General features: G+C 45.5%; 1 protein-coding gene across 1 annotated transcript; it reads right to left on the bottom strand.

Moving 5' to 3' along the window:
- Positions 1-465: 465 nt before the first annotated feature.
- Positions 466-14,087, bottom strand: LOC147639873 (Acyl-CoA N-acyltransferases (NAT) superfamily protein). Its single transcript, XM_086774966.1, has 4 exons — positions 13,515-14,087; positions 13,301-13,353; positions 13,051-13,215; positions 466-760 (listed from the first exon to the last, which is right to left on the bottom strand). The coding sequence occupies exons 1-4, from the start codon at positions 13,914-13,916 to the stop codon at positions 529-531; spliced, it is 852 nt and encodes a 283-aa protein (XP_086631092.1). The 5' UTR covers positions 13,917-14,087; the 3' UTR covers positions 466-528.
- Between the last annotated feature and the right edge of the window lie 2,402 nt (positions 14,088-16,489).

Below are 16,489 nucleotides of genomic sequence, written 5' to 3'. Positions count from 1 at the left end.
CGAATTATGTATGGAATCAAGAGGATATAGATTTCTACACATAGCAGCATGACAAGCAAGACCGAAAGTAGTGTCTCAAGGTCTCCGTGTCTAAGCCATAGGGTCGATCCCATACTTGTATTTAGTTTTCTTTTATCAGTTTTCCGGGCCAGTGCTGCTTTTTGAGTTGTGGCTCAATAAGGTGCTAGATCTTGGATTCTTCACTGGACTTGAAGGTAGAATAGTTACCTAATTGCATGAAAGTATAAACCAAATATTTTACTTGAAGATGGTCCTTTTATGAGCACTTCCAGTTGCATCTATCACCAGCTATTCCAAGTTTAATCACATTATGTTCGAGGTTACTCCTTTAAAGACTATGGTAAGCTATATTCAGTACTCAATGGGTCCACCTAGCAAACTCCTTAGAAAAACTAGGGCCTTCTCAGAATGTCTCGCAAGACATTTTCCACACATAAAGCAAGATTCTAAATGTCCAAGTTTATAGATTAACAAACACAAAGATAAATAAACAGAACTAAATGAACATCATTCTAGGATACACTGAGAGGATTTCTTGGCCAAGATAACTCGTCGTCTCTTTCCCAGCCATTTGCTCAGCCACAAAGGATCAATGGAGATGATTGTGTAGCCAGCTCTTGCATAGAGGCACCGTGCTGCTTTATCATCCTCATATGCTTGAAGCACCAAAAACTCAAATCCCCATTCCAATGCTGTCAAGTCACATGCCTGGAGTAAAACTGTTGCTACCTTCTGTCTCCTGCTTCCAGATAATGCGACACATTCATTTTAACTATGACCCCCACAAGAAATAAAAGCACAAAAAAGTTGGAACTTATTCAACAAGAAGATAATTTCCCTAGATTTTTTTCTTTTAGTCCTCTCAGGCAAAAGAGATCTTGCTATTGATGCCATGTATACAAGTGTGTGTGCGTGTGCATAGGTTATACAAGCAGCTCGGTAGAGAAGTTATTGCCTGGGGTTCAAGAAGTGGAGAACTCACTTTGAGAGGACAAGTAAAATAATAGTCATAGAGGTCGTGGCAGTCGACATCAATATGGACACTATCTTGGCTATGACGGTAGATCTGGCTATAGAGACACAGGGAACATCTATCAAGGTGGTAGGTCAAGCGGCCTTTTCTTTGCCATGGAGCATGTACGAGGGGAAGCATGTCGGAGCCACATAATAGTGATGATTGGTTCCTTGATTCAGGTGCAAAAAACCATATGATGTATCACAGCGAGTGCCTTGACCATACAGGAAATGCAAACGGACGAGTTTGTGGCTACTACAGGGGATGACACTATGCAACCATAATAAAGAACCTTGCATCGGTAGGTCAAATGATGGACCAACGGTTACAACTGCGGTTTAATAAATATGTATGTTTCATTGAAGACTTCCACAATGGTCATCCAGGAAAATTGCTTGCGAGAGGATGCAAGAAATGCAGGTTGTTTGCCTTGATGTCAGAAATCCATGCGTACAGCATGGTATGTATGTGAAGAGAGGCCACGAGCAAGATGGTGAAGTGGAACTGTGGCAGAAGAGGATCGGTCATGTAAATTTACAGCGGTTGAAATCCATGCAAAGCAAAGAGATTGTGCGTGGATTACCATGGTTTGGATACATAAATTATGACCATGGTTTGGATACATAAATTATGACCATGTGTGCGAAGCATGTCGATTTGGGAAACAGTCCCATTTACCATTTCCAAAGAGGGGGAGAGTAAGCAAGTACCCTTTGGAAATTGTCCATTCCAACATATGGGGACCATGCAAAAATGTCACGCCATGGGGATCTAGATACATCACGTTCATTGATGATTTCAGTCACATGACATGGGTGTATTTCTTGAAAGCCAAGAGTGAGGTGTTTGCCATTTTTGTGAGTATAAAGCAATGGTGGAAAAAGAGCTGGGATGTTACATCAAATGCCTACATATGGGTGGAGGGGGAAGAGTACCTCTCGAGTGAGTTTGATACCTTGTTGCATGAGCATGGGATATGGAGATAGGTTACATGTAGATACACTCCACAGTAGAATGGATTGGCTAAGAGAAAGAACAAGGTTATCGCTGAATTGCACGTGCCATGATGAATGAGATGTATATGCCGTTCAGTAGTTATTGGGCAGAGGCAATGCATTCAGCTATCCACATCATGAATAGGACACCTACAGCGCTTACGCATGACATTTCTCCGTATGAGAAGCTTTATGGCATCAAGCCGACAGTCGCATACTTGAAAGTGTTTGGCTGCATATGTTACGTGCATGTGCCCAATGAGGTGAGAAGGAAAATGGAGCCAAAAGTGGTCAAATGTATCTTTCTTGGTTACCCAAGAGAAGAAAGGATAAAACTGTTAGACCCCACAACTAGGCAAGTTTACATCAGCCAGGGCCCAAGATGTCAGGTTTAGCGAGCATGAGTCTTGGTACCAGCCTAAACCTGTTATGGTAGATGATGCATACGAAGAGCATGATGTTGGGGCTGATTTTCAGCATGCAGGTCCCTCCAGTAGGACCATGTCTAGGACATCGCAGAATGAGGAAAGCACGGGAAGCATGAATCTGGAACCTTTGTTATAGGATAAATATTCATCCTTAACCTGTAAACCATCCCTTCTGATCCTGGAACCACAAAGCCTGGAGGCTGCTCAACATACACCTCCTCCTGCAGGTCACCATTAAGGAATGCAGATTTGACATCCATCTGATATACGGGCCACCGCTGAGAGAAGAAGCAAGGGCAAGAACGGTCCGAATTGTGGTAATCCTCGCTGTCGGTGCAAAGGTATCCTCATAATCAATGCATGGCCACTGAGCATAACCCTTAGCCACAAGTCTGGCTTTGTGTTTGTCCACCGACACACGATCTATCGCATACTTGGTCTTAAAGACCCACTTGACACTAATGATTGACCGTTTTGACGGCCTCAGTACCAACTCCCAAGTGTTGTTCTTCTCAATGGCATCCAGTTCCACCTGCATGGCTTTCCTCCAAGTATCCTATGCAAGGGCTTCCTTGACGGAAGTGGGCTCTTTGTCCCGCATGATACGAGACATCAAAGCATAGTTTACCCGTAAATAGCTCCGCTGAATGACTTTTATCACGGACTCTATGTGATCTTCGAGGTCCATCCTCTGTGGAAAGCTCCGTGACACCTGACTCCCGAAGGGTGTCCACTAACCACCTGGGTACTCGAACAGAACGCGGAGCCTCCTGCTGCTGCAGGGGCTCACCTCCAGCTGCAGGCTCAACCTCCTGAACTAACTGAGGGTGTCCAGCTGGAACAATAGACTGGGAATCATCATCAGAATCCTCTGGTTCTCCAAGAAGTGGCAGCTCATCAACAGTGGCAACCGGAACATGCTCATCAAAGACCACATCCCTGCTGACAACAACCTCGTTTCTCTCTGGATCATATAACCTGTATCCCTTGGGAAGAGAGTTATATCCCACAAAGATAAGCTTTTGGGACTTAGAGACGAGCTTTCCTCTCTGCTTCTTCGGAATGTGAACATACACATCGCTCCCAAACACACGGAAATGGGAGACATCAGTTTCCTGCCAAAATATGCCTCAGAGGGAGTCATGTTCGGTACTGAAGTCGTCGGAGATCGGTTGAGGATATGGACAACCATAGCCACAGCCTCTCCCCAAAGTGGATGAGGAAGATTACGATGCTCCAGCATCGTCCTCGCCATCTCCACCACAGTCCTGTTCTTTCGTTCTACTACTCCATTCTCTAACGGCGAACCTGAATTGGCCAGCTCCCTCTTGGTGCCATGTTCCGCACAAAATCTCACGAAAGCATTAGAAGAAAATTCACCTCCTTTGTCAGCCCAAAGAGTCTTCACCTACAAGCTAGACTCGTTCTCCACCATTACATGCAACTCCTTGAACCAAGCAAAAGCTTGGTCCTTCTGAGAAAGAAAATAAACCCATGTGAATCTGGAACAATCATCAACAAGCAGCATGAAGTACAAAGAACCTTCCAAGGATGCTGTCCGCATAGCTCCACACAAGTCAGTGTGTACCAACTCCAATGGTTTCGAAGCCCGCCTGGAAGCCTGCTTCGGAAAAGATTCCCTGTGCTACCTACCACGTATGCAAGAACTGCAGCGTCCTTGCCCCTGCTGCCAACATCTGGCAAGCCAACCACCATCTGGTCCTGGAAAGCTCGCCGCAGCGTGTCCGCATTTAAGTGGCCAAACCGAAAGTGCCACAAGTCACCAATCTGAGAACCTGTCAAAGAGGAGAGTGCAGAGAGTTTATATATATCATTCCCCACGCCGCCTTCCCAAATAACCTAGCCAGTCTCACGGTCTCGTAGAGCAACAGAATGCTCCTCAAACTCCACCTGGAAGCTAGTCTTACATACCTTATGCACTGACAATAGATGAAAACCACGTGCTGGGACGTAAAGAGCACGAGAGGAATGCTTACCCCCTCTGCCATCAGGAATGATATCCATCCGGCTTTCACTGTGTATCGGAGTTGTGAAATTGTCGCCAATGAAAATGCGACCTGACTGCCGTTTCAGATCCAGAAAGAAGTCACGAGAAGGAGTCACATGCCTAGAAGCACCACTATCAAGAATCCATTCCCGAGTATCCTTTGCGGTGAAGCCAACTGCCTCCTCACTTGAAGAAGATGAAGCATCCGTGTCCATCATCTCTAAGTGCACAAAGGCTGGAGTATTTGTAGCTAAAGCTGAAGAATCAGCACTCTTCCCAGTCTGCTTGAGACACTTCCTCCAATAGTGGCCTTTCTCGCCACAATCATTGCAGGTCCTCTCGGCCTTCAGTTTCTCTCGGTCTGAGTCGGACTTCTTCTCAGAAGACTTCTCTGATGAAGCCTTCCCTTTGCCCTTGTTGTTGTTATTACGGCCTTTCGACCGTTGGCCAGTTAAGGCCTCGGAACCTCCACCATGTGGAGGGTTCGTGAATCTTTCCTCCTGGTCCAAGACCATGGGCACAAGCTCCTCCCATGTGATGGTGCTGAGCCTAACACTGGTAATCAACGAAGAGTAAAAAGCTGAGTACTAAGAGGGCAAATGTGACAGCAACATTATGGCCATATCCTTCGATGATATCTCTTTCCCAGCCTGCAGAACTTCCTGCTGAAGAGCAGGCAGCTTGTTGATGTGCTCCCGCATTGTCGACAACTTTGCAGGATTCATCACCCGCATCTGAACTTCCAAGGAGATCCTCTTCATGGGCGATACCCTATTGTAGAGAGAAGCCAAATGCTGCCAAATACCTCTGGCCAGCGTCATATGGTTGATATGATTGATTACCTGTGGTGTGCAATTGAGGAAGATGAAAGAATGGACTCTGGCATTGACACAATCCCATAACTGTGCATGTGCCTCTCGTTCCTCCCGAATAGCGGGTAACTCCCCTTCCCCTAACTCCGGCCGTGGAGCCCCAACAACAATGAAATCAACAAGGTCGTAAGACTCCAAAACAGATTCCATCATTACCTTCCATATGCCGTAGTTGTTCCCGTCCAACTGACGGTCCACAGGGAACATGGGGAGTGTCGGGATCTTCACGTGCTTCTCAGCCATCTCAAGTAAATCTCCCATTGCGGGGGTATAACTGAAAAGGGAGGGTGGGTGGGAAAAAATGAAGAACTAAACCTGCAAGTGGCTGTCCAACAACAAGGCCCGCTTTTCGCTTGCTTCTCCTCTTTCCGTACGGCCCAAAACAGTCCTCCAATCAGCAACACAAACAGCCCCCCTCTTGCTCACACAGTTCCCAAGATCTTTCAAGAGCCTAGAGCTCTGATACCATGTCAAAATATGCAGCGGAGATGAAGACAAGATCTGAAAACACCTAGAGCAAGTGCACAGCAGAAAAACGCAGAAATGGAGAGAGAGAGAGAGAGAGAGAGAGAGAGAGAGAGAGAGAGAGTATCTGCTATATACACAAGAGAAAATCCCAGATACAAGATGTGAAGTGTGGGGGGGCAAGTGGCCATTTTATATGGCCCCACATAGCCATTCGGCCTGCTGAAAAGCAGCCGACAGCCAGCAAAATAGCCACGACCAGCTCTGCCCTCCAGTTGGCCAGCAGCAAATCATGTCGGCCAGCTACAGGGGACAGCCTGGGGGCAGCAGAGTCCAGTCGGCCAACATCTAGATCAGCCAACAGGCACATGACAGCCTCCCACACCAAGGAAAAATAGGGAAAACATATGGAGAGTGGGAAAAAATGAGAAAACACCTAAATCGGGCGAGCACACCCACAACAAAGGCCCTGGTGGTGTAAATATACAGACAAGAGATGACTGCTAACAAGACCTTGTCAGACATCTATTAAGGACATAGGTTGCACACATGACAGCTTCCATTCAAAACTTGTGAGGCAAGTGTTGGCCTTTGACTATACATTGTGCCATCGCCATGAGAGACCTATTTTCATAGTCACAGGGAATGGGCATTTCAAGACTTGGGAATGTTGGGGATGGCAGCATCTTCCCGTTCCCATTCCAGTCCCATGTCACTCTGTAGTCATAGGGAATGGCCATTCTCAAATCTTTTCCGTCCCCATTTCGCGTCCCTTGTGCTATGCTTATTTTTCCTCTCGGAGACACCATTTTACTGAGGTGTATAAGTCACAGTATAGTGATGCTCAATACCTCTTTCCGACAAGTATGTATTAAACTCTTTGAACATATACCCTACCCCTCCCCCCCTTAATCTATATGGACAGTCTGGATCTTAGATCGAGACAAATTTTCAGCCATGAGCTGGAAGTACTTAAAGCACATAAATACCTATGACTTCTGTTTCATAGCATAGACCCAACTAAATCTAGAAAGGTCATCAATGAACGTAACAAAGTAGAAATAGCCTCCAATGGGTGGTGTCCTCATGGGTTCACATACATCACTATGTATGAGCTGCCAAAGAAGCCCTCATTGAACCATTCTTGGAAAACGGTGCCCGATGCATCTTGCCTAAAATGCAACCCTCACATACATGCTCGACACGTGCATCAAGCGGCGACAATGCGGAGAGACCATATCATGCCTTTGCAGGCATAACATACTAGCAAAGTTGAGGTGACCAAACCGAGCATGCCATAGCTCTGCATCTGTCACACTGGATGAACTAAACACTGCATGTGCATCATATGAACTCTCTCATATGCATCAAGATTGTAAAGACCATAACATAAAGCACCAAGGAACTGAACGAGTTGAATCTTTCAGAGGAGGAGGAATCGATCGAGCATCTACAACAAGACATCCTCCTTCTGGTAGGGGTGCTTAGGAAAGCACAAGTGAAGTATTTGTGGACGGCCAGCTGGCCAACTTGTTGTTGGCTAGCAACAATTCACCCAACCCGCTGTCCAAACTCTATGTTGGCTAGCTATAGTAGCTACAACCCTCTTGTATTGCATGGGTTCTTCTACTTACACTTGAGCTTGGCTAGCCCTAATTCATCTATGTTTTTTGCTGCCTTTTCAGAGATTAGCATGTCCATGTCATGCATATGGCACATAACAAGAGCATAAGTGGAAGACGACATTGTCTATGGATTTATGGAAATGGCTTTTTGTGCTTGTGACCAAAGGCTACCACTATGGAGTTACACCTCTTGACTACGGAAGCATGGTGGGCCCAGAACCCACGAGTCATATGATTGAGCCTCGGAAAGAAAAGCTATCTATACTTCGAATTTTGCAAAGTTACTGCAGATGATCTTGAATATTGCAGATACTTTTTGCAATTTACTACAGATGCTCTTGAATACTTACCCCTTGTATGTTTGTACAAGGAGAATTGTGTGTTGTTTGCCTTGAATTGTTTGAGGGAAAAATATTGTTAATAGCTGAATAGCATGGTTTATATGGTTTTCATACGGATTTGACCAAGGATTGTGAACTATACTTATGGAGCATCCTTTGCTCAAGGTATATATATATATATATATACGACGGTTTGGCACACATATAATGTTATCATTGGCCCGCTTTATGGTCTTATGGTTTCATGCATACGTACAATTTTATGGCTCCCTTTATTGGGATACGATATGATGGATTTAAGAAACACGATATTTCATGGACCGAGGATTTTCTTTGGCCAACATGCCTATAAACTCCGTGTAGCAGAAATGCTTATTGAGCACCAAGCTATATATACTTGTGAGTCATTTTGACTTGAGTCCACCACCTGTCCTCCAAGGTGAGTGGTCAAAGAACCGACACAGTGTAAATGGTAGAGTGGCCTTGAGCCTTTTGGCTCTGGGCTGGCATCTGTTTGTGTGCCTTGAGCCTTCATGCTCTAGCTTGGCACACGTTTGTGTGCCTTGAGCCTTCGTGCTCTGGATTGATATTTGTTCATGTGCCTTGAGCTTTTGGGCTTTGGACCAGCACTTGTTTGTGTGCCTTGAGACTTCGTGCTCTGGACTGGCACTTCTTTATATGCCTTGAGCTGTCACGCCCTATATTGGCAAGTGTTCATGTACCTCAAAGCCAGGTGTTAGTACAGAAGCACCAATGTTGTGCGTGGGTTCCGGAACACCAGTGATGCGTTCTCCCATCCATAAAAAGTTTGTTTATGGAAGATCTCGCTTGAAAGTGGCAATTGTTTGTGTGCCTTGAGCTTTTAGACTTTGGACATGATGCTTGCTTTGGTAGAAATACTTTTCGACATACTCCTAGATTGGTCCTTTGTATTGGATAACCCCCTTGTCACAAGCTTGTGTATCTCCCATTGGCTTGGGCATCCTCGTGTCCTCTAGGGCACGACCAGCCAGGTTAGGGGGCCCCGGGATTAGGGATTAGTAGGCTGATACTTGGCTAGGGTTCCTGGATTAATAAAACAAGCTTCATGGCCTTTTATAGCGAGTTAGCTATTTATGGCATAGTTATCACTATATAAGTGAGAGCTTGGGTTATTATGAGATATAGTTGTGCGCTTGGATCACTGCTAGACTAACTACAAGGCATGACAACATATTCATAGTGATCCCATTCCATACGGAAGGCTGCTGTCTTGGGGATGTCTCCCTCAACAATCCTAACCTGGTGGTACCCACTCTTCAAATCCAGTTTCGACAACACCTTGGCCCCATTCAGCCTCTCGAGAATGTAATCTATTCGAGGCATCGAGAACTTACTCTTGATAGTCAGCTTATTGAGTACACGATAATCAACACACAATCGAGAAGAGTCATCTTTCTTCCTGACGAGTAGGATCGGTGCTGCAAATGGCAACACACTAGGGCGTATGAAGCCAGATTGCACCAGTTCTTGGACCAACTCTGATTCCATTGCCTTGGATAGGCGGTATGGAAACTTGCTGGAGGGATCCGAGCCTGGGAGGAGGTCTATCTTGTGGTCCTCTGGTCTAGACGGCGAGAGCTAGGGAGGGAGATTGTCCTGAAGAAAATATCAGAAACGCGGAAGAGCCAACCAAGAGATCCGCCAACAATGCGAAAGAGGACGGAGGCGTAGCCTTATGGTCTCCCCACCCCCGAATCCCAATGTCCACCATAAGTGGGGACTGAGGGAGACCATGGAGCGAAGTGCCCCATATAGGAGGGCCATGAAAACCAAAACCACCATGTGGGAGAGAAGCTGCCAATGTGGTAGCGTAGAATCTGAGTGAGAGGCGACACATTTCAACGCCAAAATCCCCCTAGAAAGAGACACCCGAACGATGCCGTGCAGGAGAGAAGAAGAGCAAGAGCCCAAGAGCCGAACAAGCTCTGATACCATATCAGAAACGAAAGAGACACCCGAACGATGCCGAGTAGGAGCGAAGCCGAGCAGGAGCCCAAGTGCCGAACAGGCTATGATACCATATCAAAAACACGGAAGAGCCACCCAAGAGATCCGCCAGTAATGCGGAAGAGGATGGAGGGCTGGCCTGGCCGAATGGTCTCCTCACCCCCAAATCCCAGTGTCTGCCATAAGTGGGGGGATGAGGGAGACCATGGAGCAAAGTGCTTCATATAGGAGGGCCGTGAAGACCAAAACCACCACGTGGAATAGAAGCTGCCAACATGGCAGCGTAGGAGCTGAGAGAAAGGCGACGAATTTCAACACCAACAGAAAAATCTTCTTGGACTTTTCATGGAGAGCCGGGTACTTCTCTGAAAGCACTGGCCACCATCTAGGCAGTCGGGATATAAATCATCACATATTGTGTGCCTTTCTTGATTTCTCATTTAGACTACAAGTGACTTATAGGAGCAAAGTTCAGGATTCCTGGCTCACATTTCATGGTCACTAGGGCTTTGGACACATTTCAGATAATCCAAAAAGTGTGCCTGTCCTAATCAATATTTGGCTCAAACTTGTGAAACCATTGAATTCCCATAATTATGTCTACTCCTACAAGAGGGGCAACCATAAAATCTCACACAAACTCAATGCCCTGAATCACCAATTTAGCACCTTGAGCTTCAAACTTGATGCTCGTCGTCATTCCTGTGCTAAATTCCTCAACCTTCTTGTCTTCCGAAGTCGACGAAATAGACTCGCCGAGTGGCCTGTTCTATGACCACATTCTCCGTGCTACCGTGTCAAACAAGACAACAACTCTCTGGCCACCTATGTAGCTAAAGGTCTTGAGCATTTCGTTGCGCTCATACTCCTGGTCTTGGATGCCCTTCTTCTTATCTTCGAGCTCCCGGCTAACGATTGCACCAACCGAAGAACTAGGATTCTGAGAACTAGGGACGGTCGCTAGGGTCTATGTGGGGAGTTGGGCTCACCATGCAAGCCATGGAGGCTGGGGTGGTCGTTTATGGAGTGGTAGTCTTCTTCGGATAATCCTCAAAAGTGTGTCCTTTTGTGTGATAAAAGAAACACCTACCCTCTTTCTTGTACTGAGATGTCTGCTCCGCACTCAGTTTTCCACCAGTCTTGCCTACCTGAGCTTTTTGGTCTAGAGTAAGCTTGGGCGCATTGGTCGAGTTCTTAGAGCCTCTGGCTCCCATGCTCTGACCTAGTTCTGGCCTTTTCCCTCTCAGACGGATGCCTTGGGAGTGGAAGGCTGGTAAGTCTTGGGCTTTCCGCCATTGTATTTATTTCAGCACTCTACACAAAGCAAGAGTGCATCCTCGAAGGTGGTTGGCCGAAACATACGCACCTCCACTCGATTTGCATATCAAGGCCATAAGGAACTGCCCTTTCTTGTCCTTGTTAGAGATGCCCAATTGCAAACATAGGTTCGATCTTCGACGTTTTATTGGCAAACTGCAAGACTAGTTACACGTTTTGACGTGCTCCCCTAAACTCGTCTTCGAGTCGTTCAAGGCAATGGGGCGGTAGAAACCACCGCTTAAGATCAAGGACAAACTCGTTCCAGACATCGTAAGCCACCATACTTAACCTGGTGTGGACATGAGCCCACTGGGACCACCAAGGAATGGCTTCACCTTCCAAATACCAACTAGCCAAGGTCACTCTGTCGGTAGCATTCTTTCTAACTGCAGCAAAATAAGCTTCAAATTGATGTAACCGGGAATAAAGGATTGTGAGATCAAGTTTATCATTATACTTATTGAAGTTCATCCTCTCAAGAGGATAACTCAAGGAAGTCGTTGGTGTCGCTCTTGCGTCTAAAGCCGCTAGAAATCTTCTGTGCTCCACGCGCCGCTTGGCAACGTCTTGTGCAACATCACGAGATGCTGCCGCACAGTCTTCTATCAATCGAATCTCCATTGCTCGCATCTGCAACTCGAGGATCCAACTCGGCTGATGTCGTAACCCTTCAAAAGAGTTATCCGATGAAGGATCTGCTGTCACGATTTGGGAAACTGAAGGAAAGGAAGGAGAAGACAGAGAAAAAGAGACTGGAAAACGGGTTCTTTCTTCCAAGGCCAAGATTTGCGCCTTCTCCTCTTTCAATTTGGCGCTCTAGTCTGCGAGATCTCGCATCATTGTCTGGAACATGTCATGCACTCATGTATGCCGCCCTCGAAGGACTGCCTGGTGCTCTTTGTTCCAAAGTTCTTTGTTCTCTCTCTCTTCATCAAAGCTCACCATAGTGGAAAAAAACAGTTCCTTTCCGAAACGCAATCTGATCATCCACTATACCTATGGGACACTTTCCGAAAACTAAAAACCAACTGTCCTTCTAATCTTTCTTTATTTTTTTTGGTTTTTTGGTTGAATCTTCACACTAGAAGAAGGCTCTAATACCAATGTAACATGCCGAAGCTCGGTGGATAGAATCGGTAACTTCAATGCTCAAAAATTCTGCAATCGTTCCTGACGAAGATAACACACAGCATAGAGAGAGAGAGAGAGAGAGAGAGAGAGAGAGAGAGAGAGTTATAGTAAACGTCTGGCTCTATATATGCATATCATTGTATCACTTATGGTCTTGGGGTCTTTTGCAAACATGGAGACAGTCCCAGCTCACAGATTTCTTCCAGAGAGCTATGCCAGTGCCAACTAATGTACCACGTGGGGTGACCGCACAGAGAGCAGAGGAATTGAGAGCCACGAGGAGACCTAGACAGACTGGACATAGAGCACCCCGACTCCGTCACCGAGAGATAGCAGCTATCCGGATGAGACACCAGATGGAGACACAGAAGAGGCTAGCTCGCTTTCATTCAGACTCAGGGGACATGTTCACGCCATTCACAGCCTCAGCATCGGCGATGTATGATATCTTATATCCCTCTTATGGCACTGGATGGAGTTAGACATAGATCTGCATAGCATGCTTGTACTACCCCTTCAGCATATAGAGATGCATCTTGCCTTAGCACTCCATCCACGTCCCCACCCCCTTTTATATTGTTTGTATATGGGCTCCACCGATCCATGATGATTCATGGTTGTATCCAAACACATGCACACTTTTCTTTTCTTTCTTTTCTTCCGATGATCGGAAGAACACAGTTGTATTATTTTTTGTCTCAGAGGCCGACTTTGGCCTCTCGTAGACGTTAATATATCTTTCTTTCTTTCTTTCTTTCTCTCTCTCTCTCCTTATTTATAAATGTTCACATGCCCACACCTATTATAACAATAGAAAAGTGTGAAACGATCCCGAAGTACCTGTAATTGGCATCCACAGCCATCCCACTAATGTACAAATACTCATCAGCACCAGGGAGACACCTCAGAACATATCGATCAGCCATGGCTGCAGCATCCACGACACCGACGACCTTCGTTTCAGCACCTTGAGGACAGTCTGGTACTGCAACTAGGCATGCAAACCTGTTGAAGTCCAAAATCCATGCATTAACTTGTGTAACAATGTGCAGTGTAAATTCTAGGACATCGGCACAAAGCCCTTGCTCACCTCTTTGGGGTGGCATGCCTTATCTTGTAGAGAAGACTACTCAAGACTTCAGCCTGTCGCATGCATTTTAGATCAAAACCTCACTCAAGTCAGACCAAAATCTCAACAAGCTGCCAGTCATAACATACTCTTCAATGTTGGTGGCAGAGGAAACCCTAGAGAGCAACGAAGCAGTGCCCAGACAGAGACATTGTAAAAAGCAAGCTTTCCTGACCTTGAAAATAGCAAAGAAAAAGTCATTGAAGAAGGCGGCCGGGGCATGGAAAGCTTCGGCCTGCACTTGGGAAAACTGCTGGAGCATGTCAAGGTCATCATGGTCGACTCGGAGGGCGCCCCATCCATGCGAGCTAAAGAGAAACCCTTGCCTGCTATGGGCTTCTCCCAGATTTTGGACCTCCAAGGGGGGCTCTGATTCTTTCTGTTCAAAGGACCTGTGGTCCACGCCCAGGTTGGGAGATGCAGAGCAGCTGATGATGGAATGCTTGGCTCCCCTCAGCTTCGCATCGTGGCTCTTCAGCACGCGGAACCCTGGAATTAGGTTAGCATGAAGTTTTCTGTGTTTGCCGGCTGATGCAGCCAGGAACAGCGTACTGTTTATGATGTGCAGTGTGGACATCTTGCCCTCCCTCGTTGATACACTGGACGCATCACTCGAAGCCTAGCAGAGCAAGCACTGAGACTCTGCTGCGTGAAACCCTAGAATTGATTGGGGGTGATTTGAATTGCAGCTGAGACTGCCTGGCGCGATGGATCGAATGATGATCGGAAACGACGGTCCATCTGGGTAGGCGGGGCTATCTAGTATCCAATTGGATGACGAGGAACCACGTGGCACATTATATTATTATTATTTTAATTGAAGAGACTATCTACTCAATGGTGGTGGTGTATATTCACTCTTTTATTAGTGTTGTATTTTTATTTTTATTTTACCAACAAGCGCAAGAATTAATTAAGAGAGAGACAGAATTTACACACTCTGGCTGGGAAACAGCCCAACACTTATAACAATTACAAAACTCATTATCTCATATCTTCAATTCTGGATTGCAAAGTATATAAAAAGCGAAAGGCCTCCTCCTTCTTCATTTGGAGCGCACTCCTTCTTCATTTGGAGCGCACGTTGCTGAGCTTGTGTCGAATTACTTGATTGCATTGAAAGTTCTCCAAGTACTGCATCTTGTGAGGTATACAATCTCATCTGAACCAGGTGAATGTCATGGATCTGCACATGAAAATCATCAAATCAGACTTGGAATCTGGTAAGCAGCCTCAAAAGCAGTCGCACATCTATGTTTCCAAATTAACCAGAGAAATTCAGCTCTAACTCCGGCCCAGCAACGAGAGAGCACCCCAACCGAGTCCCCTAGAAGGAGTTGTTTAGTAGATGGCATTAATTAGTGTTGTATTAATTAATGCTCGCTAAGGGTGGGCATTAATTAATACAACCCTACACAATTAAGGTTGTGCATTAGTCATCGCACACGATTGGAGGCGAAGGAGAAGGGCGTGCTCGCCCTTCTCCACGGTTGGAGGCGAAGGAGAAGGCGTGCTCGCCCACCACAGGCTGGAGGCAAAGGAGGTGGTCTTCCACACCACCATCGCCTTCTCCAGCAAAATGAAAATCGTGGCTAGAGGCAAAGGAGAAGGGCGAGCTCGCCCACGAGCTGGACACGAAGGAGAAGGGCGAGGAGCTCTCTGTTGTTTCGCACCGAGGTCACCTTCTCCACCAGAATCATTTACCTCCATGCAGCGCCAGCAAAGGAGAAAGGCGACCTTGCCCACGAGGTAGAGGCGAAGGAGAAGGGCGAGGAGCTGTTTGCTGTTTCGCATCAAGGTCGCCTTCTCCATTTACCTCCATGCAACGATAGCATGCTCTACTTCATTTATTGAAGCACGTTTTGCCACGTATACGTAGACTAAAAAGGAAATAACCAAAAATTGAGTCATTCTAATTACATTTGAAAAGAAAAGCTCATAAAACCTTAGCAAATGAACCTCATGACTAGCGCGATTCACGATTTAATTAATTATTGAAAACAAGAAAAAGATTTTGGGTGCATATTGTCCCCTCACCACACCATCTACTCAATGGTGGTGTATATTCTGGCCTTTTTTATGGTGTATTAATTAATGCACGGGCATTAATTAATACAATGAAGGTCTCATTTTAGCAACCACCTTCTTTCCTTTTTTTTAAACGCATGCATGCCTTAGGGTTTTATGGGTTAAATTTATATTTTAAAAAATCAGCTTGTCGATGCATGTTAGGTTTTTCTTTTGCCATGCATGCCAATGTGTGTCAGTGCATGCCTATCCTCTACTTTAGTTATGTTTTTTTTTTGGCATGCATGCCCATGCGTTCGTGTGGTATGGTTTGATCAAGTTTAATTTTTTTTAAAGACTTGCATGCATTCAACTCTAAAAACTATGTAATTTATTTATCATTACGATAGCCCTCCTACCCTAGTCCATTCTCCTTGGTGTGGTGGGTATCCATTCTCCAAAAAGATTATCATGGGGAGGCAAACCATCTCATCCTAGCATTAAAAATAGGAGATAATCAATACTAATAGATCAAAATTTTAGTACTGACACATTTGGTTTTTATAAATTAGATTTTTATGGTTTGGTCAATTAATGAGATGGGGATTCCCTTTTTTTTATTAAGGTCATTTTTTACCCAAGAAATGTGCTTTGGCCCAGCCACAATCATGATAAGTGTCTACAAGCCTTGACTTGGGAGTTGTAATTTGGAACTAATTATTTTAAGACAAGGATAACCTTAGGCATGAGAAAAAGCTTAAATTTAATTTTTCTAAGAAATAATTATTTTTAGGAATATAATTCGGCAAGTATATATAGTAGAGAGAGAGCAGGAAAAATGTGCCTACTACTGTCGGGTGCCCATCAGTGCCTATTTCTTAGCTCCTAGTGGTAGATCTAGAGGTAAATTTTATGAAAAGCACTTGGTTACATGTCAATTGAGAAGCCACATGGTGCATGCACTTCAAGAGATGTGTGCCTTACTATATAAAAAACATAAATTGAACAGCAACTTCTACCAAGGCATACACCAAAAAAACATTAGCACCAGTACTGGTCCCACCCAATCCCAAACCCAGTTCCAAAATCATAGAACCAGTTACCTCGGGAGGGGGTAGGCTAGGATTTATGCATTGCTTTTTG

Source organism: Cibotium barometz, chromosome 3, assembly GCF_041138505.1.
Source record: "Cibotium barometz isolate CiBa-2024 chromosome 3, ASM4113850v1, whole genome shotgun sequence".
NCBI lineage: Eukaryota > Viridiplantae > Streptophyta > Polypodiopsida > Cyatheales > Cibotiaceae > Cibotium > Cibotium barometz.
Note: the sequence above shows the minus strand (reverse complement) of the source record. Positions and strands in the feature narration are given on the sequence as shown.

Excerpts from the sequence above, each read along its gene's own strand:
- LOC147639873 (XM_086774966.1), bottom strand. The coding sequence starts at position 13,916 with ATGTCCACACTGCACATCATAAACAGTACGCTGTTCCTGGCTGCATCA. Across the intron at positions 13,354-13,514 it reads TTTTCTTTGCTATTTTCAAG|GCTGAAGTCTTGAGTAGTCT; the intron begins GTCAGGAAAGCT and ends TGCATGCGACAG. Across the intron at positions 761-13,050 it reads GCTGTGGATGCCAATTACAG|GAGACAGAAGGTAGCAACAG; the intron begins GTACTTCGGGAT and ends ATCTGGAAGCAG.